The sequence below is a fragment of the Aquila chrysaetos genome, chromosome 10 (genome assembly GCF_900496995.4).
Source record: "Aquila chrysaetos chrysaetos chromosome 10, bAquChr1.4, whole genome shotgun sequence".
NCBI lineage: Eukaryota > Metazoa > Chordata > Aves > Accipitriformes > Accipitridae > Aquila > Aquila chrysaetos.
Genome location: NC_044013.1, coordinates 20,663,261 through 20,688,195, shown reverse-complemented (window position 1 = coordinate 20,688,195; position 24,935 = coordinate 20,663,261). Strand labels below are relative to the sequence as shown.

General features: G+C 44.9%; 1 protein-coding gene across 1 annotated transcript in view; it reads right to left on the bottom strand.

The window, feature by feature from the left end:
* Positions 1–15,219, bottom strand: part of WDFY1 (WD repeat and FYVE domain containing 1) — a 30,390-nt gene extending 15,171 nt beyond the window's left edge. Inside the window, exons 1-5 of the mRNA XM_030027494.2 lie at positions 15,018–15,219; positions 7,130–7,197; positions 5,388–5,461; positions 4,115–4,169; positions 2,601–2,751 (exon numbers count right to left, since the gene is read on the bottom strand). Of these exons, the coding sequence (XP_029883354.1) occupies positions 2,601–2,751; positions 4,115–4,169; positions 5,388–5,461; positions 7,130–7,197; positions 15,018–15,154 (485 nt within the window). The 5' untranslated portion in view covers positions 15,155–15,219. The remainder of the gene's footprint in view (positions 1–2,600; positions 2,752–4,114; positions 4,170–5,387; positions 5,462–7,129; positions 7,198–15,017) is intronic.
* Positions 15,220–24,935: the final 9,716 nt, after the last annotated feature.

Genomic DNA, 24,935 nt, shown 5'->3' with positions numbered 1-24,935 from the left:
GATAAATATTTACGTACTTACATCTAAAGGGGTTGGAGACTGTAATAATTAAACCTTTTTCATTCCTCTCTTCTCCTCACCCTTCCCTACATGTGCAAGTAGGACAGTATGGAAAATAAGTCAGAAACCTTTTAGAAAGCCACTGGAGAAGCCATGAGATAATCCATCCCCTAGTTTAAGGCAAGCCAAGTAGATTTAGACCGTTTCTAGCAGATATTTACAGAACACACTCATGACCTTCTACAAGAGATACCAGAACTCCTCAGGCTACTTGTTGCAGTGCAGAGCTACCATTAGGACTACCTCACTGGACATTGGGTGGCATTCAGTCTTACTTAGTATCTGCTCCTATAAACTCTTAGTTTTCTAGCATATTATACTAGTTGATGCCCACATGAGAGGAAAACTAAGATACAAGGATGTTGACCCGCCACAGCTCATTTCCCCTACAGTGGAAGTATACTCCCAGTGTTCTAGCTACTGAGAAGGTGAGACCATGTAATTTCTTGTTCTGTTTACTGCACTTTCAAGTTTACTGATGCAGGTCCTTGAGCACAGTATCAGAGACTGAACAGTATTTCAGAAAGGGTTCTGCCATTTAACACTGACATAAAAGCCACAGCACATCCTAACATCTTATCTATTAACACGGTGGCATGTTTGGCAAAAGCATTATACATCATAACAATTTTCTGACATTCAGTTTTTGTCACTACGTAACTACTGTCTCCAGAAACTAAAGCATAGGAAGCTGGATGGGACCAGATCATTTGCCACCCTTAGAAGGCTTTTGCTGTTCAGGATATAAGGAAGAGCTACAAAAACCCCATACAGCTGACACCACATAACCCAAGAGTTATGTATCAACTCACCTGTCCTCCTGGAGCCACACAAAAACACAAGCACCAGCCAGCAAAGTAGCCTATTCTATGCAACAGAAAAGACTAACTTTAAAAAGTCAGTGTACCAAAAAGCCCACCACCGTAAGTGAAAAAAAGCAGGGGTTTTGCCATCTGATGACATTCTGAAATCTCTTAAGCCTTCAGAATCTTGAGATGAACAATTCGCTTTCAAGAAATCCACTTAGTCTCTGAACATGTGATCCTTTCTTCATCTTGGAAGTTCAGGCTAGCATTATCCCCACTAATCCAGTAAAGAATAGGCACTCTGCTGTGTTTTTCAGAAGCTTACACACAGGATCATTAACAACCAGCTCCTAAGGAACCTCCTGATAGGGAGACCAAGCACCTAGTACACACACCAGAAAGCTAGCTCTTCCAAACACAAGTCCAAAGGCAGGATCAATCACAATGCATTTTCAAATGCCATGGTCTTCAGTGGAAATTTATTTTTATCTTGATAGAAAAGGTCATATTATTATGAAAATGCAGAAAAGAAAGTACTCCATTATTTGCAACAGCATTAGCTATAGAACACATTGAATTCAAATAGTGAGGCTCAGAGGCACCAGGCTGTTCTGTGAGCTAGTCTCCTAAAACACACACCAGTATTAACCCAGTTCTGTGCAGCATTTAGCTGAGGCGAGCTGTACATGAAATGTTTTGTGGGACACAAAGCCCCTGAACTCTAAAACAAGGACAGCAGAAGAGAGCAAGAGTACAACAATACAAACCTGTTAGCTCTTCAGTCAGTAAGGCAGGGTCTGCGCAGATGGGAGACCTCAGAAGGCTAGACATGCTGCTGGCAACCAGTTAGCTTTCCTCCTAGTTTCTCAGCACTACACAGGTATATAGCAATTCTAGAGAGGTCTTTATTTTTTCAAGAGATGTAGTTGACCTCTTTCAGCTTTTGAACCATGCCACTTCTACAACATTACTGCCATTAATCCTCATACACCAACCAGTACCTCCAGTTACTGTCGATCCGCATCTAAACTGCCACTATTAACAAGTGCTGGAAAATAGCTCTAGAATTTAAAGTAAAGTATTTAACTCATGCTCAAAAGTTTTGATAAATGAACTACATTTTAGGCTACTGTGTTTGTAAGTCTTTTACGTGGATAAAGAATCCCCTAAAGTACTTACAGCTGAATAGACAACCAGAGTCCATAAGCTAAAAATGCTGCAGTTAAAAGTAATTTGCAAGGAAAGCAAACTGCACACAGAGAAATTACTACTCATAATGAATAAAGTTTCAATGTACCCCATAGCTTAAACTAGAAAAGATTAACATGAGCAAAGACAGAAGAATTAAAGCAGTCCAAAGTGTCTTCATGATGTTTTATGCTCTAGGACTCAAACGCACACTGGCATCTGTTGAACAAAGTGACTCAGCTAGAAGTATACAGGCCAGGCTGTAGATACAGTTACTAGTCACTTCCACAAGATGCTACAGACAAACACCTCAAAATTAGGAACTAGTACACACTGCAATTTCTGTAACTCAAGGTCAGAACATGCCCTTCTACTATCTAACAACAGCTAACAAATAAAGGTATTAAACACCTAATCAGAATAAGGGTGTGCAGACTTGCAAGAGATTTCACTCTAGCTTTTTACAAGAAAAGGAGGGAGCAAATTGAGCTAAAGGAACAAAGTACTCTTCCAGTTTCAGGGTAGCAATCATTTTTCAAAGGATACTGTAGACATGAAGCCCAAGAGGTGAAGTAATGTCTCCCCAGCATACTCCCACTCCTGGTGCACATCCAGCTGATACACTTGTCATGACCAGTGCTGATAACCCACTCTGATGTCAGGCAGAAAGTAATAGCAGACACTCGATTCTGATGAGCTGCGGGAAGAAAAAGATTCTGGCTACTTTTTCCTAAAAATCAATGTGACATGTTCTTATGTTCTAACTCAGAGAGACATAGGTTGAAGATATGTATACAATGCCCCAAGGAGACACTTTTACCATCATCATATTATACTTGCCTCTAGGCTGAATTAAAAGGTTAGCATTGTTCTGGTTGGTATTTGCCTTCTGAAGAGCTTAAATGAACCAAACATGCAGTCAGCTAATTTAAGCCTTTCTCCCCCAGAGAGAAGCTGAGTTCAGCCCAGATACCCAAGATGCTCTGGTTAAGGAGCAGCCAAACCCTCAGCTTCCTCTTGTTAGGCCAGGATTTCTGGGGAGTAATGCAACACATCTAAAAACCTAAACTGCTTTCTTTAAGTGCCTCTTTTCCTTACCTCAGGGGAGCTATGCTCAGATTCATGCTTTTAAGCACCTGGAAGTGTATCTAGCCCACAGCATTCAAACTGCTACCTGTGACAGCAACAAAATGCCACCCAGCTTTGTTTAGAACGCTACCACTAAGCAAGAAGTTACATGAGCATTAGAAAGAAGCGCCCCTTGCCCCCAAGATGGAAGGACTTCCCTTGACTGAGTTGTTAAGTCATCTTCCTTAGGATAAAGGAGAGTTTTGTTGCTTTAAGAAAAAGATCTTTTCCTCCTAAGCAAGAATGTTGCTTCTATCAGTGTCAGGGAGTCATTAAGACTAACTGCACTTTGTTTCCCTACGTAATCTGCAGTCTTTAAGAATCCCCTTCAGGCCTTTCACATTAATATTCCAATTTTTAACCAGCAATCTAGTTCTGTATTTATTTTAAGGATGTGTAGACAAATGCTGGAATTAGCATCTCCATAAATATTAGAACAATCCCTATTCCCCATGTACTGGAAAAATAAGATCTTTTTCATTCCTATTGCTCTTTTAAGATGACAGAGAAAGCAAGCACTCTTATCTTCAGCTAGAAGTAACCAAGCCCAGTGATTACAGAAAGTAAAGATGGAAATTGCAAATACCAAAATGCACCTTTAGAAAGCTCTCACCCTAACATTCATGCAGTATAACTACTCCACTTGAAGAGCAAAATCTGAACTCACTAGTTCTGGCTCATTACACTCTCATGCTAATGATGTACTGAACTTAATGATAATGACTGCAACTCAGACTGACCTGACTGAAGATTACTCAATAACAGAGCATTTATCCTATGGCAGTTATCCCCAACTAAGTGACAACTAGAAGGTCTGTCAGATTTAAAGCATATATGGACTTGATTAATCTGTGATGGTGTCCAGTTTCCCACGCATTTTAGGTGCCTCCTCTTCACACAAATGTTAGTCTAGACACTGGTTAACAGTTTACCTGGATAAGTCTTCACAAAGTTCATCTTATTAAAGTCCTCAGAAATATGAAACTCCTAAAAGCAAAGTGGAACTGTTAGAAAAGATACCGTAGTGACATAAGCAATATTGATACCCCAAAAAGAGCAGTAACCTCACAGGCCAGAATTTGCACAGCAGCAATAGATCTCACTAAAAACTAGCAGTTTCTCAGGCTGGACCATAGCACACTGACACACCAACTGTAAATTAAGGTTATTAGCAAACTACATTTTCAACAGGGAGCATCCTTTCAGAACCGAGTTTGCTGAAAGGAGATTATAGGAAGAGATAAGATCTCATTTGTCCCTAGCAGGAACAAAAAACCCTGTATCTTGGTAGTATTTAGAATTTAAGTATCTGAGACTTCATAATGGACAGATTTAAGTGACAATATTCTCTATTTGATCCATTAGGCTTACTGAAATTTTAGAAGTCTCAGCTTACAATTTCAAGTAGTTATCACAAGGATCACTATTCAATTAGTTCTGTGTAGGCTATTCACAGTAGTTATCAGTAGAATCACTATTTATGACACTCATGCAGCACCCTGGCTCCTTAAAGGACAGTTATTATTTTGACCTTATTTTCATAGAGAAAGGAAGCCATTAAAGCATCTGAGAATCACAAGATTCCCCTCCTTTGCCAAGAAAAGAGGGGAAGAATACAGACCCACTTTCTGTTCTGCCATATGTATCTGCTCTCCAAGAAAGGGAGAGCAATTACAGCAAGAGTGTAAAAAGACAGAAGGAAGACTTCCCAGAAAGAAACCAACCCTGCCTCTTGTAATTTTAGAGCTAGTGTTGAAATTTCCACATCATAAAAAGATCTGCAGCAAGAAAATCCGGAGACATGTGCATGATGAGATACAGGCAGATCCATACTTCTGGCCAGATGCAAGCTAGGGGCAGTTCACAACCCCTGTTAGCACACTGCCATGGCACTCTGCCCAGCTTAATGTACTCCTCAAAATAATTCCTTGATGAAGTGTAATTGTTTGAGTCCACTGCTATGCTAATGGCACAATGACTTCTTGAGGCTAGCTGGCTCACATCTAGCCAGAAGAACCCTTGTTTACTTGCAGTCCTCCCATGTATAACTCAGGTGAACTGCCAAGAAGTTCAGCCATTTAGTAGTAGCTGCATTCCAAACAGAAGGGAAAGAAAACAAATTATCAGCTGCCAGCAACACCTGGTACTCACAGACAATCTAAGCAATTCTAATCCACATTCTGAAGAAAAGTCACAGCAACTTACCATGATAGCTCCATTATCCTGGCCTACAAATATTCGTCTGCTGTCATGATGATAAGCCATGGCTGAACATGGTGCTGTCAAAAAAAGCAAGCACATTACAGTTATTGAAATGGAAGTATTAGGATACACATGATATATTAAACCCAATTCTTTCACTCAGGACAAAAGCTGTTTAAGATTAAGTAGCTTGATAGAAATTAGTCTGTATAGATAATGTCTCTTGGTAAGACAGTTAAATTCCCTTATGTGAAGCTGAGGAAAGGTACACTACTACAGGAACTCAGATATACTGCTAGGAACCACATGCAAACATGATTTCCCACCACAAGGTGCAACTCAGTAAGAGGAATTTTACACAGGCTGAAAGCCAAGCTAGCAGCAACAGCATGTGCTGCTGGTTACACTTGAGAACTTGAGCTCACTCAAATTACCTCAAATGGAGTCCCGAGTTGTACACAAGAACAATATTCCGTTCATTACATTTGAGGACTGTATCGTTAGAGAGAGTAAAGTGGGAGACAGAAATATGTAATTGCATGTCAACTTCATATGGAATCATGTCTCAACACCTGCAACTTTAAGGAGACTCATGTTTTTGAGTTACATACAATCTCTTTTAGCAGAAAACCTCTGAAGACCTACTCCCCTTTTTGAAATTAAGAGCTAAAATAGATGTGAAAAGCAATAACAACAAAACTACAATAAAGTGTCCTCATGAAAATTTTGCAAAAAAAATTCACTGAAGAATGTCCTCATTAAACTTGCAAATTACAAGGATAAGAAGGATTCAGTGTTCTAAACTAATACTTTCTTCTCCAAGAAGAAACCTCCACTGCCAGCTGGGGTTAAACCACAACAGAAGTCCATCCCTTGGAACTACCTAGAGGCACACTTTATTTTGTATAAACCATTTTAGAACACAATCTGAATAGTCTATTTAAAAAATTGATAAATGGAGCAACTGCTGTAATTTAGACCAACTATTAGGAAAAAAAAGATTAGTTGGTATTTCTAACCTAGAGCCTAGGCTACTCAGCCTGCAGCTGAAAAGACACAGAACATCAAGGAGTCCAATTCTTTGGTCTTCATTTAACATTTGTATACAAATTGCTGCAGAAATTGTCATTCCAAAGACTATCCTTTGTTTGTATGACATTTTATTCTGCCATTGTATTCCCTCTTCTTATATGTGGTATGTGTCTAGGTAGCAACTCTACATTAAAAAAGTTACAGTAAAGCACCCAGGCTGAGTCACGTTTCAAAATCAAAAAAGCACACTGACACTCAAGATCTACTCAACACTGAAGCTGCTACTCAGTATTGCTTTCTTAATAATCTAAATGCTGGGGAAAAAACAAAAAAAAAAAAAGGAAAAAAGATGCACACCTTGGAAAGCAGAGAATATTCTTATGTCTGAACTTTCAGCTAGTGGTTTGAAAAGCTCACTTATTCGGCAGATGAGTTATTTGCCAGAATTTGAGAAATCTACAGCTGCAGATCCACACAGTGATTTACCTGGTGAAGGATCTGGTTGTGACAGAATGCTGCCTTAGATCTCACCCACTACACAGCTAGTTTCAAATTAAAGTCTGAGCTAGAGTTGCTGCAAAGTTCCCAAATTCAAGATCATCAAGTGAATCCAGCACTTGAGGAAATGGGAAGGAGGTATTCCCACACACAGCACAGGTACAAAACCCAAGCTATGCTTGGCCATCATTTACCATCTCCAGCATTGTACTTACATGACATGGTGTGATAGATGCTGGGCCAGTATTGTCCACTGTCTCTCTTCAGCCATACTCGTATTGTTCTGTGTCATGGGAAAAGCAGGGAGAAGACAGTTGTAAATCCATCATCCCTTGCTTCTGAACCAGTTCGCTACTTATATATCAGCTCCAATCCTCTTAGCTTTTGTGCTACTCGAACATAATAGTTTGAGGAACAACATAATAGAAATAATAACACTCCAACAGTACTCTAACATAACAAGAATAATAGTACTAAGAATAGCCACCCTTGGATTCTGAAGTGTTTTCTTCAAAACTGTTTATACACTGAGTTTCAGTAAGCATGAAATGGAAATACTATTTTAGCTCACCTCAGAAAATGCTACATATTGCAATCCTTTAATTCCTTCTCCTTGGCTCTGGCTGATTTAAGTCAAATTCAATTTGCATGTTCTTCCCAGCTTTGGCAGAGCAAACCACATCTTGTTTTGTAGCAGATTAAGTGTTTGATATGTTTGAAAACAAAACTATATTTGCAAATCATTCCATTATGGAAGTCTGAACTTTTGAATTCTTACAGCTTCTCTGTGCAACTCATCCTTCAGCAAGCCATATACTAAATATTAGTAACAGAAGCACCTCATCCTCCAGACCAGCACATTACTGACATCTCCATCCCCAAATATTGATGTATGGATCCATAGAGGACATCATATCTAGTTCAGTATTATTTCTTCTAACCCATGCATCTACTCCCTCATGTACGAATGAATGCAAAGGACAAGCAACGTTAGTAGCACTGTTACTTTGCACTGCTCCTCTGGCCTCAATATGAACAGGATTGATTAGCCAGTCAAATGGGAACTGAAAGAAGTTGACAAGATGACTTGGACAGCACGCTAAGGCTCTTTATAAAATTGTTTTTAGTTTGTAACCTTTCAGAATCAGGCCTTGGAAGGAAAGGAAAAACAGGCTTGAGAACATTTAGCATTATACCACTCTCATGACTGTCAAATCCTGGGAGGAGGGATATAAGAGAATCATCAAGGAAGTGGAAAGTTATTGTCAAAAACATTCCTACAATAGGCACATTTGAAGGGAATCTACATCAAGCAGTTAAGAGCACACATGTAGACAGTGTTAAGGTTATTTTAAGTCTACTTGAAATTTCCTCTCCAAACCATTGTTTGCCGCCTTGTTACTGTTTAAAACTAACTTCCTCATTCCTAAATGGAAACCTAAATGATCTGTAAATATGCATACCTGGAAACACTGTCAAGAGACTTCATCGAGATGAGTTGTTCTATTTACTTTTAGCTAAAAAAAGGCCTGGTATTTAGAATTTTTTAGGAAAAAAGATAGGGAATAGACTTGCTAAACATCATATAGGATTGCCAGTAAGACTTTAACAAAAAGAGCACAGGAAGGGACTGATATTTTGCATCAGGGGTAGAACTTTTGAGGTTGAAGATATAAAGGTAGCATTCTAATTCTATAATCCATTTAAGGGCTTTTCTTTAAAAGACCACTCAAAAATAAAGCAGACAACGCCCACCCTCAATGTACTACTTTCCTCTTCTAAAACTTGAAATCAATACAGCTGAGTACACACTGCCTCAAAACAATGATTTTCAGCTTTTGAATCAAGTCACTTTTCCACCAGGTCAGTGGCACATTACTCCAGTCCATCATAATCAAACTGTTCTGAACATCTCAGATGGTAGCTTCTACCCTTACTAATTTAACTCTTTAACTTCTAGCCAAAATCATGCAATTATTTTTGATATAAAAAGACTAGGAGTTATCATAGCGATTGAGATCATGCATTGCTGATTTTCCCCAAAGTAGACTTTGTTTCCTCTCAGTATTCTGGTCAATTATACTAAACTAGGAATTAATATAAAGGAAGCAAGGATTTGTTTTTTCTAAGCAAATTATTGCCTGGAAGTATAATTTGTACAGTGATCATCAACAGTACAGTCCCTCACTAAAGTTGAGAGCCCAAGCAAATAGCTGCAAGAGTTAGCAAAATTAACTTCTGAAAGCTTCTTATTTTGGTTTAAGTAAGATTAGACCTTCACTAGTCTCATGCTTGCAAAGATAAGCTGTAAGACAGCTTTATATCTAATTATACAAAGCTCTGACTGAGCAAAATTTGAAGAGGTTGTTTCACCGTAGTCAGCAAATAACCTGTGCCAAAATCCCACTTCTCCTTGATTCTTTCTCTTACAGACCTGTTATTGTGGTGCATCTCCTTCTGTTAAGACAAATTATTTGTGAAGTACCAGTTCTAGCTTAAAGGACCAGAGAAGTACTCCACTTCCACAGTCTCCTTCTACCATGAAACTGTTTTATTATGAGAACCACCATATCATATCAACCCTAAAGTCTTTAGCAGTCTTTTCAAAACTTCGTCTTTATTTAATGAAGAGGCCTGTGCTCAGTACCTGAGAAGAGCTGGCTATCACTCACCTTTCCTTAAGCATTCCCTACTAAGGGCCTAGAAAGACACAGGTTGGTTTGACAGCAGTCTCAGTAAGGATATGAAAATGTTGAAACTCATTAAGGAGCACCCAGAGATAGATACCTACTTTTTAAATTATAGTAGACTCAGATATCTGAGAGTGGCAGGAGGAGGTAAAACAAGATTAAAATAGACCTCTAGACTTGCCCAACACTGAGTATTGAACCAGGAGTTGCTTTCAGCTGGAAAGCATGCACATTACTCACAGAAGAGTAATTCAAAGGGGATTTTTTTGGTTGGGTGGGGTTTTTTTAATGTAATATAAAGAAACACACACAAAAGCCATCTTTAAGCAATACTGAGGGTGGCCTTATCAATTTCTAAGGATTTTTGTTGTTCTCAATTGTTCTTTCTTTTACAGAGTGAGTAAGCACCCAATGGTGCTGGAGAAAAAGTTTGGGGTTTGAGAGCAAAGAAAATCCTTCAGTGTTCCAACAATATTTGTGCTCATGCCACATACGCTGCCCTCTAAAAGCCAAATGCACGTATGTTAGGGAGAAAGAAGTGATGAAAGATTGGCAGGCAAATCCAAACTTGTTACAATACAAGCACTGCGGCAAGTACCACACAGCTACACTAGCCCTGTTCCAAGAACTGCATCTTCCTAACCCCTTCAAACCACTAACAATTGCTTTCCTATCTGAAATAAATCACTAACAATTGTTTTCCTAGCAAGAACAGAAGACTGCATTTTTCTGGTAGTCAAAATAAACTGGAAGTATTAGACTGCTACTGACCATGTTCCCAAAACAGCATTAGGAATCTGTTTTAATCACAGTGCAATGCAAGCTCAAGGACACAGCTCGTAGTTGATGCTTTTTATTGAATTTCTTCTCACTAAAACTTTATTTTTGACCAATATTTAAGTTCCATAACTGAAAAAACCCTTAATACTGCAACTTAAGCAGCAGTTGCAATGCAATAGCAGCTGCTGATGGTCACAGAACACCAGCATTCAGATGTGCTAGTGGCTCTAGAGATCCTGTTAACCTGTGGTAAATAGACTACCTTAATCTTGCATTTAGGGTCACGTACACTAGCTTATCATCCCTCAGCATCCCCACCTACAGCTGGGAAACACTCATCTTGCCTTAGTTATTTGTTTGCTGAGAACAAGGATGATAAGGCTAAGTCCAGAGATTTGACTGTATCACAGATCTGTGCAGCCCACACTGGCCTACCTCAGCTCTGAGAAAACACGAGCCAGCCTCAAACAGCCAGATCTAACCCACAGCTGGTACCTGAGCTGGCTGCCCAAGCTGAAGGACACACTGCAACAATTCCAAAAGTTGTCGCAGAGCCAGGGTCATGCAAGATGCCCATAGGGACGCAGAGTTAATCATCCCTTCTAGGTAAGCTCTGAGAAAGCTTCACAGATGGCAAAGTACCCTGCCAAATAATCAGATTGGGAAAAGTAACTATTTAACTCCTGCAGGTATTCCTGCTTCCTTTTTTGGCTTCAAAACTTTAAAAAAAGAGCTACATTTTTATTGGTATTCACAGATCTACTATAGCATCTTTTGTACCCTCAAAAAGAAAATAGAACCATTACTTCTCATTCTAGGAAATATAATTTAAAATAGAAAGAACTACAACTCCTCTAACAAGAGGATAATCTACAACATTCAAAGAGAATGTTTGCACACCAATGTTTTCCTCACTACTTAACTTGCAAACGCATTCCTCTGAGTGGTTATTATGAAATACTTGACAGCTTTAGCTGTATTAAGATGTAATCAAAAATACTTTGGCCCTACTCTTTTGGTGTACACAGCAGCTCTTTTGTTTCTTGAACTCTGTACTTTGCTGCTAGCAGCATAATCAGTTATGCAGTATTAACACCTACACCCCATTTTTAGTAAACAAACAGGAGAGCAGTAAGTTTGATAACATGTTAAACTGTAGGTGAAGGATATGTGAGTGAGTAGGCTTTCATGTATTGTAGGAGCTATCCCAGATTAGAGGTAATACAGTGCAACAGTTTCTGAAAGTTTAAAGATCTAAGTAAACTCCCTTAGTAAGGCAGGCAACATGAATTTAGCCTTGAGTCCAAAGCTTCTCTTAGAAATTTACACACACCAGAAGTGGGTAACAGCCTCTGCTCTCCTTGCACAGTCTGTATCTGACATCAAAACTTGTCCAGATAAAGATGCAACCGCATCCTTGGCTCTTACCAACACAGTCTAAGCATTCAGACTGCTAACCTTCAGCATTAGACCTCTAAGTTTAAAAGCTGGCATTGTCTGCTACAGGCAAACCTCTGCAAGCCTGTACCATACAATTCTGTTCATGTTTAACTCAGATATGAACTCTTAAAAATTGCTGTTTCCTCTTCTCTCCTTCAGGAAGCGTATCAAAACAAACTGAACACAAACACGTTAAGATTCAGCCCACACTGGCACCCAAAAAGCCAACTTCATCCTGAACAGTACTAAGATACCAAAACAACCGCACATAAGAGTGGAATAAAAAGGACGCTGTCCAGTCCCATCCAAAACGTGTTATCCAACATGTACTACAGAAAGTTATTTCCACAGGAAGGGAGAAGACCAACCAAGTCCATCTTCCAATCAAAGCCAGAAAACATACCTAACACATCCAAATGTCACTGCTTGCTGCAAGCTAGGTACAATTACTGCCATGGTTCAACAAGCAGCAGTATGTACTACTGCTTCAAAGGGTCGAGATTCAAATGCTGCTGCTTTTATATAGGCATTACAACAGTAAAGGAAGCTGTTTACCTCTTTACCAGGCAGGAAATTACATTTTAAACTCTAAGCAGCCCTACTAAGTTGCAAAATCAAGCTCTGCAGAGGCAGGTGCTGTTCTGTGGAGTCACAAAACTCTGTTTCCCTCTGTTACATACCTTTCACTGCACACATTACACAGTATGATGTCCTGCAGTCTAAGAGCATGAAAATATTTAATACATTGACATCTAATTGTACAGTCTGAAAAGCACATATGCCTTTTATCCTCTGATCCTGCTAATGATGTGCTGAATCCTTCCAGCACCCGAAACTCCAGCATTCTGGAAGCTTGGGAAAGACGACCAAGATATCTGCCACATGCTAGAAGTTGATGGTATAATCCCCAACACCGATATTAATGCACTTAAGAGCACTTCTGTGATGGCCTATTAAAACAGGCACCCAATCTGATGGCTGAAAAAAATATTTTTAGGAATAGGAGCCTGACCCCAAGTGCTTCAGAAAAAAAATATTTTCAAATAGCCTTTAAACAACATAAGGAAATCTTTGCTTTCGGTTACCCCAAACTTACAGTATTTGTACTTCAGGCTTTTAGAATTCAGCAATGGATTTTTACTCCAGTCCCAATAATTGACAGCTCACCTAAGAATTAAGTATTTTAATCTTCAGGGGAAAAAAAAAAAGGGGAGGGTGGTAGAATCCAATTAGCCACTTTAAGGAACTACTTAAGCTTTCCTCTTCCAAATTCAACTACTTCTACTGCCCGTTTTCTAAAGAGTTCAACTGGCACTTGAAAACAATTCTTAGCATGCCAATGAAAAATACATTCTTACCACCTCTCCATAGGAAGTGAAGATAGACTAGCACTTTCTGATTCTGAGAAATGCTGATAATCAACACCAATAAGTGTGGCTATAGCTTCGCATTTTTTAATATCAGATTTATGTTGCCAGGTCCCTGAGAAGTGGGACAAATTTGACAGTGTTTCCACCTGATCTGCATAAGAGCACCAGGACATGTCCTATACAAATTTTGTCACTTTAATACCAGCTAATGAAAAAACAACAATATGTGGTAAACTTCACTTAAACCAGGACAAGTTTACATCCTTTGCACTTGATCTGTTCCCCTCCACATCCAAATCTTGAATGCCTTGGCTAACAGTAAGCTTATAAAGTTACCATGTGCTGTTGCTAGCTGGTCTGTTTGCTCTTTTTGACCTAAAAATAAATGGCAGAAAACCTAGTTTACCAGTTCAAGTAACACCATAGCTCTGCTGATTTTCAGCACTCACATCCTACTGTTTCTCACAAGGTCAGGCTTTTCAAATAAGAATTTATGCAAAAATTAATGCAAATTCAGTTTTAAAAGTTTTATATGATAACAGTAAAATTATGCCTCCACCAAGCTACATCTCAAAGAATGCACTTTCATACTTTAACGTGGTCCTTTCAAACACCACTGCAGTTTCTGGACAGGGAGCTCTTAAGAAGCATCTCCTACCCCTCTTCACATTTAAAAGTCACTTTCCACATAGCATGGGGAAATTCCAGCTCTCACCACTACACTGCAGACCCCTCTGCCCTCCCCTAGCCAACAACCCTCTGTGCTACTTGCTTCCTCATTTCCACTTTTGTTTCATCTGAATAACTGCTTAATGATATTACCAGCTTTTGCGACAGATGTTTCACATACTATGTGAGCCAGTGCCGAGGATCGGGATTAGACTCTGAAGACGTTTTCCCTTCCAACCAGAAATCACTGCCCTCAGCAGCTCATCACCGCCTCTCCCCTCAGATGTGCCAACTCACTCCCTGAACGGTTTCAGCCAGAACGAAGCAGGTTTGAGACCTTCAGACGGAGCCATCAGAATGCTCTTGTTTTGACTGACGCAGGTCAGGGAGCTCCAACCCTCCTGACAGACAGGGGAAGCAATAATGCACCTACGAGTGATTTAGCCAGCACAGCTGAAGGCAGAGGAAAACGTATTCCCACATATTTGGTTCTGCCAGTAACCGCTGCAGAACCCTTTTACTCACACAAATGAGTTGTACTTTTCCATCTACTTCGCAGGGGCTGGAAAGCGCGCATGAAGTACAACAGCTTTTTCCTATCGGCAGGGGAACGCTGTCAGCTCTGCGCTCCCGAGCCCCGCTCCCACCCGCAGCCGTGTGGGCTCAGCCGCTGCCTCCCTCCACGAGCTCCGGGAAGTCGGCTAACGCTATTTTCCTCCCTCGAACTGCAGCTTCGGTCACTTCCTTATGGCTCCAGGCAAAGAGTCATGGCTGCGTGCCCCCTGGCAGACTTACAGCGCAAAAACTGATTTCCCCCCGCACCCCGCCCCAGTGCTATGCTTCCCCGGCTCCGCCACCTCCCGCTGGGACCGCGCCGCCGCTGAGCCCGGTTCCGGGGGGGGGCTCCAGGATCGGGAGGGGGCTCAGCCGCAGCCCCGCACGGAGCGGAGACCGCCGAGGGAGGGGAGGGGAGGGGAAGGGAGGGGAGCGGACCCGACCCTCCGCCGAGAGGCCGCCCGGGCCGGGCCTGCCCTGCCCGCCCGCTCCCGCCGCCGGCGCCCCGGCCTAGCCCCAAGCCGAGCCCCCGTCGGGCAGCGGGCCCGGAGGGGCCTCACCGCCCCGTGAGGCGGCCGCGGCCGGCGGCCTCCGCTTACCTGTCCTCGCTGGCCGTGATGACCCCGTCCTCCTTGGGGATGAGGAGCGCGGCGCTCACCACGTCCTGGTGCCCCTCGACCTTGCTGAGGAGGACGGGCCGGCTGCTCTGCGGCCGCGAGTGGATCTCGGCCGCCATGTTGCCGCGGGACCGGCCCGGCGCCCATCAGCTGACGGCGCGGGGAAAGCGCGGCGGCCGCCGTAACGCTGCGTGTAGCGGCGCCGCCCCGCCCCGCCGGGCCGAGGTGCCCTGTGTAGCGGCGCAGCCCCGGCGGCGCGCTGACGTCGTCCGTGGCGTAGGGCGGGCCGGTGGCAGGCCTGCGCTCCGGCGTAGCGGAGCCGCGTTTGGTGGAAGAGCGGGAAAAGACGATGCGGCTCGGGGCCGGGGCTGCCGGTGGGGCCTCCGGCAGCCCACCCGGTACGGGAGCCGTCACCTCCAGCGGGGCTGCGGCGTCCCAAGGAGCGGCAGGCGGCCCTGGGCTCGAACACGGGTTGGCGTGGGTTGGGCTGCGGGGCTGACCGTGCTCTCCGGGACGCGAACGGCAGAGCTCCGCTCGGGGCCAGCGCTGCTGCTGTTAAATACAGTTCTTGCCGTTACCCTGGCGCCCTGAGGAGCCCGCCGCTCGCTGCCCGTGCCCGGCTGGCCTGGCGCCACGGTAAGGCGGCAAAGAAAGGGATATTCCCCCGGGAGCGCTTAATGGAGGGATGCGGACTGAGGAAGGATGTGCAGTCACAGGAAATGTATCAGCTTTATGTCTTCTAAACTAGAAGCAGCTGTAAGCCTTTATCCTTTAAGTTCTTAAGCAGCTGGATTATGCTGGTTATTGTCTTCGTGTCCGGTGCACGTCAATATTGTCCAGGTAGTTGGTTAATCAACAGCAGAATTCCTCCCCTCAGTGCTGGTTTTTTTGGTAGCTGCTGCGTCCATGGCACGGGTCCTGTTCGCACCTTGGAGTCCAATCCTGAACCAGAGCTGCTGCTTGTCAGGACCAGCCAGGGGCTGGTGGAGAGGTTACTGGAGCTGGGCAGGACCCTTCTCTGCGAGCAGAGATGTAGTTTCTAATCCCAGGTCTAGCAAATATGTAAATATTTGAACAACGGTGTGTCTGGATATAACCAACACACACACTGAGCTTACATGAAAATCCTAACTGTAAGCTGGGCAAAGCTATTTCTGCTCAGGATGGCCGAGACAGAACTGTGCCCAAAGACATGAGCTACAAGATGAGGCGAGGATGAACCTTGCGGGGCACGGCGGTGGGAAGTGTACCATCTCATAAGCCATCACTGACCATGTCACGTACCTGCAGCCAGGGAGGCTGAATGAGGCTTCCCCAGGCTCCTGGAGGAGGGCAGCAGACAGCAATTATCTTTCCCCTGACCTGGCCCAAGAGAGGAATTTTATCTGCCTTACTGGCTTTCCCAGCTATTTGCTAGACAGCAAAGGAAACAGACCCAGGAAGATTGGGTCCAGCTCAAAGTTTTTAAAATACTTGTGGTTACATACACTTTGCTTTGCCTTCAGCTTTAGCTTTTCCCTGTTCCCTAGTCTTTCTTCTGTATTTCCAGAGTCCACTTTTCTTACCTCCCGAATGCTGCCCACTCCCCACTCATTCAGCTCATGCCTGTGTCATGGTGCTTTTCTTTCTCCGGTGTTCCTCTTTTGGTCCAGTTACTAAACTTATAACCTGCTTTTTCTCTCCATTTCTTATCCTTCCCCAACCTATTTTTTCCATCACCTTGTTTGAACCGCCACTATAATTGCAGCAAGTCAATCCAGCCCTGCACTACCTCACATCTCCTATGGTTCTGAAGAGGCTCAGCTATAAGATGAAGTGGCAAGATAACAGTCCCTGTAACAGGGGACTGACTATGTTCACTTCTTCCAGGGTTGTGCAAGCCTTCACCCAGGCTTCACAGGGAGAGGTTGCAGGAGGACATGTGGAGGAAATAGGTCTTTCCAAAACAGGTGACTCTGTGCAGAGCTACCCCAAGAGCCCAGCCCAGAGCCTCAGGGGGATGCAGGTGCCTGAATCTCCTTGGAATCTAGGAGAGTTAAACATCTATCTCCTTTTGAGGCTCTTGGTCTCCACATCTACAGACCTTACACTTGCTGTACCCTACAGGGAGCTTTAGGGTTTCTCCCAGTGCTTTACTGCTCGATATCTGCTCCAGAGCTGAGGTCCGGCAGAGCTGCTCACTCAGCCCTCTGCACTTGGGGATGCTGGCTGCATACAAACACGCTTGTGCAGGAACACCTGTAATCATTTACCAGTTCCTCTTACCAGGACCACCTTTACCAGAAGCTCTACAGATAAGCTTAATAGTTTATTGAGTAATGTGCTGGTCTATAGTGCTGCGAGAATCTGGCCTGAATCCCATTCATAAGGGAGGACCTGGTGTGTGGCAGTCTGACTTGGTTGCCGAGGGCAAGACAAGACTCCACACCTGGTCTAACAAATCGGCCCAGTACAGACAACAGACAATGACCACATAAGTGAAATACATGGCACAGCTGGATCTAAAATCCTTCAAACACATTATTTCAGGCCTTGACCATGTTTGCTGTGCAAAGTTTCCCTGTGCTTGCAAACAGCAATACAGTGCTTAGCCCAGTGGAAATACCTATAATCAGAACTAATAATTATCTCATAATCCAAGCAGCCACCAAAAGACACCTTGTTGCCCAATGCTCTTTTTTTGCTCATACCTATTCCTCTGCTTTTTAAACCTGACCTGCTTAGCTCATGCCAATTGTCAGAAATGAGATTCTGGATCTCTGCCCAAAGAAGAGAGGGGAAAGCAGCACTCTTCCCATACAGAGACTTCACAGCAGGGACTCAGTATGAACGTGCAGCTATAGGATGGCATATCCACAGGGAAAGGTTTTCACAAACAACTATCCAAAGACTTTGTTAGATGACTAGTGGTTATGAGCTTTTTTTAATCTTCCTTTTTTATCACGTAAGACATTCCCTCCAGCCTCATCATCTGGTACTCATCATCCTGCTGACCTTGACTTGGGATTGCGGTGAAAATGCATTTTGGCTCAGAGGTACATCCTTCTGCCAGCTTTTCCATCTCCTTCTGAACTCCTTTGGAGGAGCAGGGGATATGAAAATACCTTGTGTTTTCTACCTCCAGAATCACAACCTACTGGATCCTCCTCGCTAAACCCTTCCTCCTCCCTTTCTCCAGCTTGTCTCCTGTTGCCTCCCATACAGTCACAAAATATAGCACTGCCATTCTCCCCTCCTTCCTGTGCTGCTACAAATTACTCATGCCATAGCATGCCATGATGGTCAGTCTAGTTTTAAGGCATATTGTTCCAGGTAAATAACGCCACAGCCATGTGGCACCTTGCCCTGAAGTAGCAGGATTCCCATTTCTGTTCACAAGACTTGGAAAGCTGCTGCGCAGACCTGTTTCTTAGGCTGGATCACGTCAGCTTTTCTCCCACAGCAGAAATCCTGCAAAAGCTGTTCTTTTGTCAATAAAAGCCATTCCCTGAGCAGACCACATTTGTATTGCTCCTTGCTTGTGCCGGCCCTTGTTCCTCCTCCTGCTTCTGCGTCTCTGGAGGACCGTGGCACAGCACATTTCATCTCCTTTGCCTTTAGCAGGAGCACACCTTACCCGGGCAATTCTTTGCCAGTGTATCCTCCGCACTGGTCTCTGTCGTGGGGAAGAGGAGAAGACTTCACTTTCCAGCCCATTTTAACAGGCAAAGAGCCATCAGCCAGGTTACCTCTCCACAGCTTTCCTAGTTAAACCAGGCATAATTAGCACAGCGTCAGCCATCAGGCATCCCTGAAAACGAGATGGGAAGGTAAAGGAACTCCCCAAAATCGACTGCCCCTCTCTCCCGTGTGCCCCGTCGCACCAGAGTCCCGCAGGGGACCAGCCCGGGTGGCAAGGCGGCGGCAGGGGCCACAAGCACCTGGGAAGGGCAAAGCCTCCCAACGCTTCAGCGTGCGGGAACGGGGAGGGAGAGCAGGCAAGGGCTTTCCGGGGGTATCCTGGCCATCGGCACCCTGCTGCAGGGCTTCTTGCTCCAGCCGCCTGCCGTGAGATGACGGAGCCCTGGTCTGAGCTCACGGGGAGGAGAAAGAGGCCCTCCCGAAACAGCTGGGAAGGCAACCCCCTCGCCCGGGAGGAGCGGGAGCCGAAGGAATAGCTCGGAGCATCGCCTCCCCCTCCTGCAGGCAGGCTCAGCAAGAGAGCTCGGAGGTGCTGCTCAGGCCGCGCAAGGCTCGGTAACTCTGGTTGAAGTAACCAGCCTTTCCTTAGAGAGGCGGGGGGGTGTGTGTTCAAGCCTTGGCCGCGAGAGGGGGCTGCGGCCCCGCCGGGGGACCGGCGGCCGAGGGCGCGCCGGGGCCGCGGGGACAGCACCTCCTCGCAGCCCGCCGGCCTCCCGGTAAGGCGGGGGACGCGAAGCGCGGAAGCTCCTGCTGAAATACGTGGAGCATGCCACGTGGAGATGCCCACAAGGCAGGAGATTCACCCGCCCGGCCCTTCTACTTGACCCTGCTTCTCAGGAGACACCCTTCAGAGCTCCCAACGGAAGAAACGTAACAGAAAAAAACAGAACAGAACTATTCAAATGCCATCATTTCCCCTCAGAATTTCTTTAGGTTGTTTTTTTTTTTTAAGTACAAAGAGGAGCATTGAGGGTGGCACCGCTTCTCAAGGGGACACGAGCTGCCCCTGGTCCACCAGAAACCCCACGATGCCTGCTGAGGACAGCAGCCAGCCTGGGCCAGGGCAAGGGACGTTTTGCAAGATGGGCCAGAGGTGACACGGGTCTGTGCTTCCCATGGGCAGGCGCCTACCTGTGAGGCCTTGAACAGACAGCAGCAGCGTCCCCACCTCAGCTGTTTTGGGAAGGTGAAATTGCCCAGGCTGGTCAGATACAATGAAAGGTACAGAGCTGCCTTCCCCACTCTCCGCCGCCTGTTCAGATCCCAAACCAGCCAGCGCAAATTAGTCTGGAAGTGAAGCAAATGCTGCCTGTGAACCAAGGAGACATACCCAGCCCTTTGATCTAGGGCAGGGTGGCTCACAGCCAGTATAATTAACCGATGGCCACAGCCTCCAGGTGCTCGGTGCCCCAAAGGAAAAGCATCTGATTCACTGCTCCTGTTGCACAAACACCCTTCAGGAGCTGGTACGCTTAATTACAGGGAACTTGGTGCATTAGGAGCCCAGATCCAATATTCAAGGGAGATGCCGTGGGCTTAGCGGCCAGGAAAGGCTCAGGGAAAGTAATCCTTGGCTCAGGGCTAATTGTACATTGGAGATATATTGGAATGGACATGTCAGCATGTTAATGCACATACATCCCAGACAGGGTCCAATCTTCCAGATTATAACAGTTATTCCCACCATGGCCTTGAAAGCAAAAATGGCATCCCTGGGAACTTCAGCATGATCAGAAGGGCAGAGAGGACTGAAGGCAGCGCAGCACTGAGATGGCCGCGTTACTGTGAGCTAGCAGTATCCACCCAAGATGACTCCATGTCCCTGCAGCATGCAAAAAGCATCATTAGGCAAGAGCTCACAGAAAATTGTCAGCTGGTAAGTGACCAGCGTCCACTTGGCTGTTGCAGCAAGCCTAGCAAACCGAGAGCAAGGAGATCTGCAGCCTGTCATCAGCTCCAGCACCAGCCTCCTGGGGAGAACAGACTGCATCACCCTCCACAGCTTCTACCTTCAGGTTCCCCTACTGCCTTTGATAGGGCTTCTCTCCTCCTGGACGTCACATCAGGCACACAAGACTATCACAGCCTCCTGGCACCACAGTAATAATGGGAATTATTAGCATTAGACAGGTTTCAACCACTACAGGTAGTGGTAGCATTACTAATAAATACATGCAGCTTAAATTGATGGGACTAAGCTAAAGGGCTTTCTCTTTCTTTGAAGAACAAGGGAGAGTCTTTAGAACATTGCTTACAAAGAGATATTGGAATTTCTTTTTCACCTTTATTAATGCACTCTGCTGCTGGGAGGCAACACAGCCATGTTTTTAAAGGAGCAGCTGCTGTCATAAGAGGGCTGCCACCAGGGAATTCTGTGTGATGCCAAGGGATGAACAGCAGTTATCCCTTTACATGGGCTGAGGATCTGGGCCCTTGTATTAGGTTTGTGTGGCAAGGTTTTGGTAGCAGGGGGGTTACAGGGGTGGCTCTTGTGAGAAGCTGCTGGAAGCTTCCCCATGTCCAACAGAGCCAATACCAGCCAGCTCCAAGATGGACCCGCCACCAGACAAGGGCAAGCCCATCAGCGATAGTGGTAGCACCTCTGTGATAACTGATTTAAGAAGGAAAAAAAAGTTGCAGGGCACACAAATGGCAGCCAGAGAGAGGAGTGAGAACATGTGAGAGAAACAACCCTGCAGACCCCCAGGTCAGTGAAGAAGGAGGGGGAGGTGCTCCAGGTGCCAGAGCAGAGATTCCCCTGCAGCCCCTGGGGAAGACCATGGTGAGATGGGTTGTCCCCCTGCAGCCTATGGAGGTCCATGGTGGAGCAGATATCCACCTGCAGCCCATGGAGGAGCCCACACCAGAGCAGGGGGATGCCCAAAGGAGGCTGTGACCCTGTGGGAAGCCTGCGCTGGAGCAGGCTCCTGGCAGGACCTGCAGACCTGTGGAGAGAGGAGCCTGTGCTGGAGCAGGTTTTCTGGCAGGACTTGTGACCCCATGGGGGACCCACACTGGAGCAGTGTGCTCCTGAAGGACTGCAGCCCATGGGAAGGACCGACAGTGGAGAAGTTTGTGGAGGACTGTCTCCCATGGGACAGACCCCACACTGGAGCAGGAGAAGAATGTGAGGAGTCCTGCCCCTGAAGAGGATGAAGCAGCAGAGACAACATGTGATGAACTGACCATAACCCCCATTACCCATCCCCCTGTGGGGGTAGGTAAAGAATCCAGGAGTGAAGCTACACCCAGGAAGAAGGGAGGGGTGGAGGGAAGGTGTTTTGAGATTTGAGTTTCTCATTACCCTACTCTGGTTGGTTGGCAATAAATTAACTTAGTTTTCCCCAAGTTGAGACTGTTTTGCCCATGATGATAATTGGTGAGTGATCTCTCCCTGTCCTTATCTCAACCAATGAGCCCTTTGTTATATTTTCTCTCCTCTGTCCAGCTGGGGGGGAGTGATAGAGTGGCATTGGTGGGCACCTGGCATCCAGCCAGGGTCAACCCACCACACCTCTCCCTACCCTCTCCACTCTGTCCAGCAAACAAGATTTGAAAACTACAAAGTGTTAATGAAACATGGAAGTTGTAAAAGAAAAGCAGCCTTTCAGAGCTCTCCAAAGTTAGGAAAACAAAGTTGAGACAATTTAGCAGATTAATAGCCTGCTATTTTTCCTGTTAATTACTTCATGCATAACCACTTTCTTCATTACAAGTCTGGCTCAGGAAATGTATGGCAAGTTTTACTGAACTCTTCCTCCCTACTTAGTCTCTAGGCTAAAGCAATTATAACCACAAGCATTTTCCATGATCATTCCCTGCCCAGGGCTTCAGTCTCATGTTACTGAAGAGCTAACAGTCTCTCTGGGCTTTCCACCTCAGAAAAGTTTACAAAGGATGCGTTACCTCCACTTTTAAAAATGGAGAAACTGAGGCATACCTAGGGAAAGCAGCCAGTAACAGCAGATACACTCCTGCTTGAAGTTACCAATCCATTGTTAAGTCATGAGCTTTACACATTCCATCTCACACTGTTCCTCCTTGCGGACAATTCCTCCCAAGCCCCTCCTCCTGCTCTCAAGCAGGGTGCAGGGCTGCCTGTGTTGCAGGGCTCAGGGGCCCAAAACCACCTCAGCTTTTCCATGGAGTGAAGACAAAGTTCAACTGCAAAGCAGTAGGGAGTAAAGGAGGAACACATTGAAGCAGAGCCAAGCAGCACAAGCATTCACCTTCGGCTTGATGTTCCTGGAGACAAAGAAAAAGATAAAAAAAAAAGTTAACAGACAACCTCTGCAGATTGCAGGCTTCCCCAAAGCCTTTCAAGAGCAGCTAAGAGACTGCTACAGTAAGGGTTAATAAGACTACAGTAAAGCATAGGCCTAACACTAAAACATCACACTGAACTCTAGTTACTCTGTCAAGCAGGACTGGAAATTTGATATGAATCAACTCCCAGGACTGAAGAGCACAGACAGTGTTTTTACAGCATTACTAAAAAGGAAGTTTTTAGCAGCTAACCTAACCCTCTCCTTCCCAGGCTTTTATTTCACCTCCCTTCATCCTGAACTCCTTTACAGGCAAATACTATCAGCATCTTAGTTCAGCCTTTCCCAGCACTGAAAAAAAATTACTGCTTCGAGTGTCAGAAGCAGAAGAGCTGAAAAACCCTTTTTCAGAGTGGTGACTTATTTCAGCCATGTACTGCAGAACCCTGAAGCTCCCAAGTAGCTGCTACATGTGACATTCCCCATCAGTTTACTCAGAGCTCAGCCTGGGCAGGTATTGGGCTGAATAAGCCCAGCCCAATCAGGCTGAATAAGCCCTTTCATGTTTTCCAAGCTACGCTCTTTGTTGTCCAGCTTTTGCCTGGTTAGGGGAAAAAGAAAATGCTCACAGTTACTCTTTGTTCAGTGCTCTAAGCAATCATCTTATTTTGCAAATTATTTCAGGACTAACAGAAGGGACCAACAGTTGTTTACAGTTTGTCACTGCATTTTTTTTTTCTTGCCCACATCTAATCCCAAGCCTGCTTGCTGCACAGAGCATACACTGCTGCCATGTGCAAGCCCTATGGGAGTTCAGTTTGAGTGCCAACCCCTTAATATTTGAATTCTTACCTCAAATATCAAACAGAAGCAACTGGAAAGTTAATTCTTATACTGTAATTTTATTTTAATATCAAAAAAGCAATACTGTTACTCTGAAATACAATCCCACACTGCTCCAGAGCCCCAAGATGGCACCTTGCACCCCAGTAGGCACTTCTCACATACATCATGCCTTCCGAAGTCCAGCTCAGGACCTAGCTATACAGTTTCTGTGAGGCAACATTTCTCTATTTTTGCAGAAGAAACCATACCCAAGCTAGATGCAAGACAAACCAATGCAAGCGTCACTGTAATTGTTACTGAGTTTTGTACAATTCCGTTACTGCTTTTGCTCCTTACCTGCATGAGATACAAGGAGTTGAAGGCAAGCCTGGCTAGGCTAGCCAGGAGAGCTTTCCTGCTCAGCACCAGAATCTTTAGTTACATCAGTCACAGACTTAAGAGGTTTTTAGATTTTTTTTTTTTGTTTGGTTGTTTTTGTCTTCTGCCTGCATGGCTCGCTTTCTCTTCAGTAAGATGGGAAGAGAACTAGATTATGCTAGTTTCTCCATTCACCTCTTTGGAGTTGAGTGCAGGAGACCTAGCCCTTAGCATGCAGCACCACAAGACACAGCAGGAGCACTTCTCTCCCAGTTTATGAGGATTTGGTGGTAGGCAACTAATACATCCCATAAAAGACAGCTAGCCAGATTTATTCTTTAAGTTCGCAGTAATCAACTCAAGCAGGAAAAGAGAGGCCAGCAGTTAGAGCCAGACATTCTTTCTGTAGAGCTGTTTTGTAACTCCCCTCCCCCTTACTAAGTTAGTGCCTGTGCATTATCTGTGGCATTATGAGCTCTCACCCTGGGTTAGGACTGGCCATCCATGACACGTTCAGGTATTTTCTGCTGGAAGCATTTTCACTTCATCTTGTATTCTTACCTGACAAAGAGGCTCAATGCTCATTCATCCTCCAGCTTGTGGATACATGCAACAGTCATCTACTTACACCAGGGCTGAGTCTGTCAAACACTGCAGGAATTTCTCCCCACAGACCACCATCAGCTGGCTCCCCTCACTGCGAGCGTGCCCTTAAGAGAAGCAACTAATATCAAAGATTTACCTTCCCCAT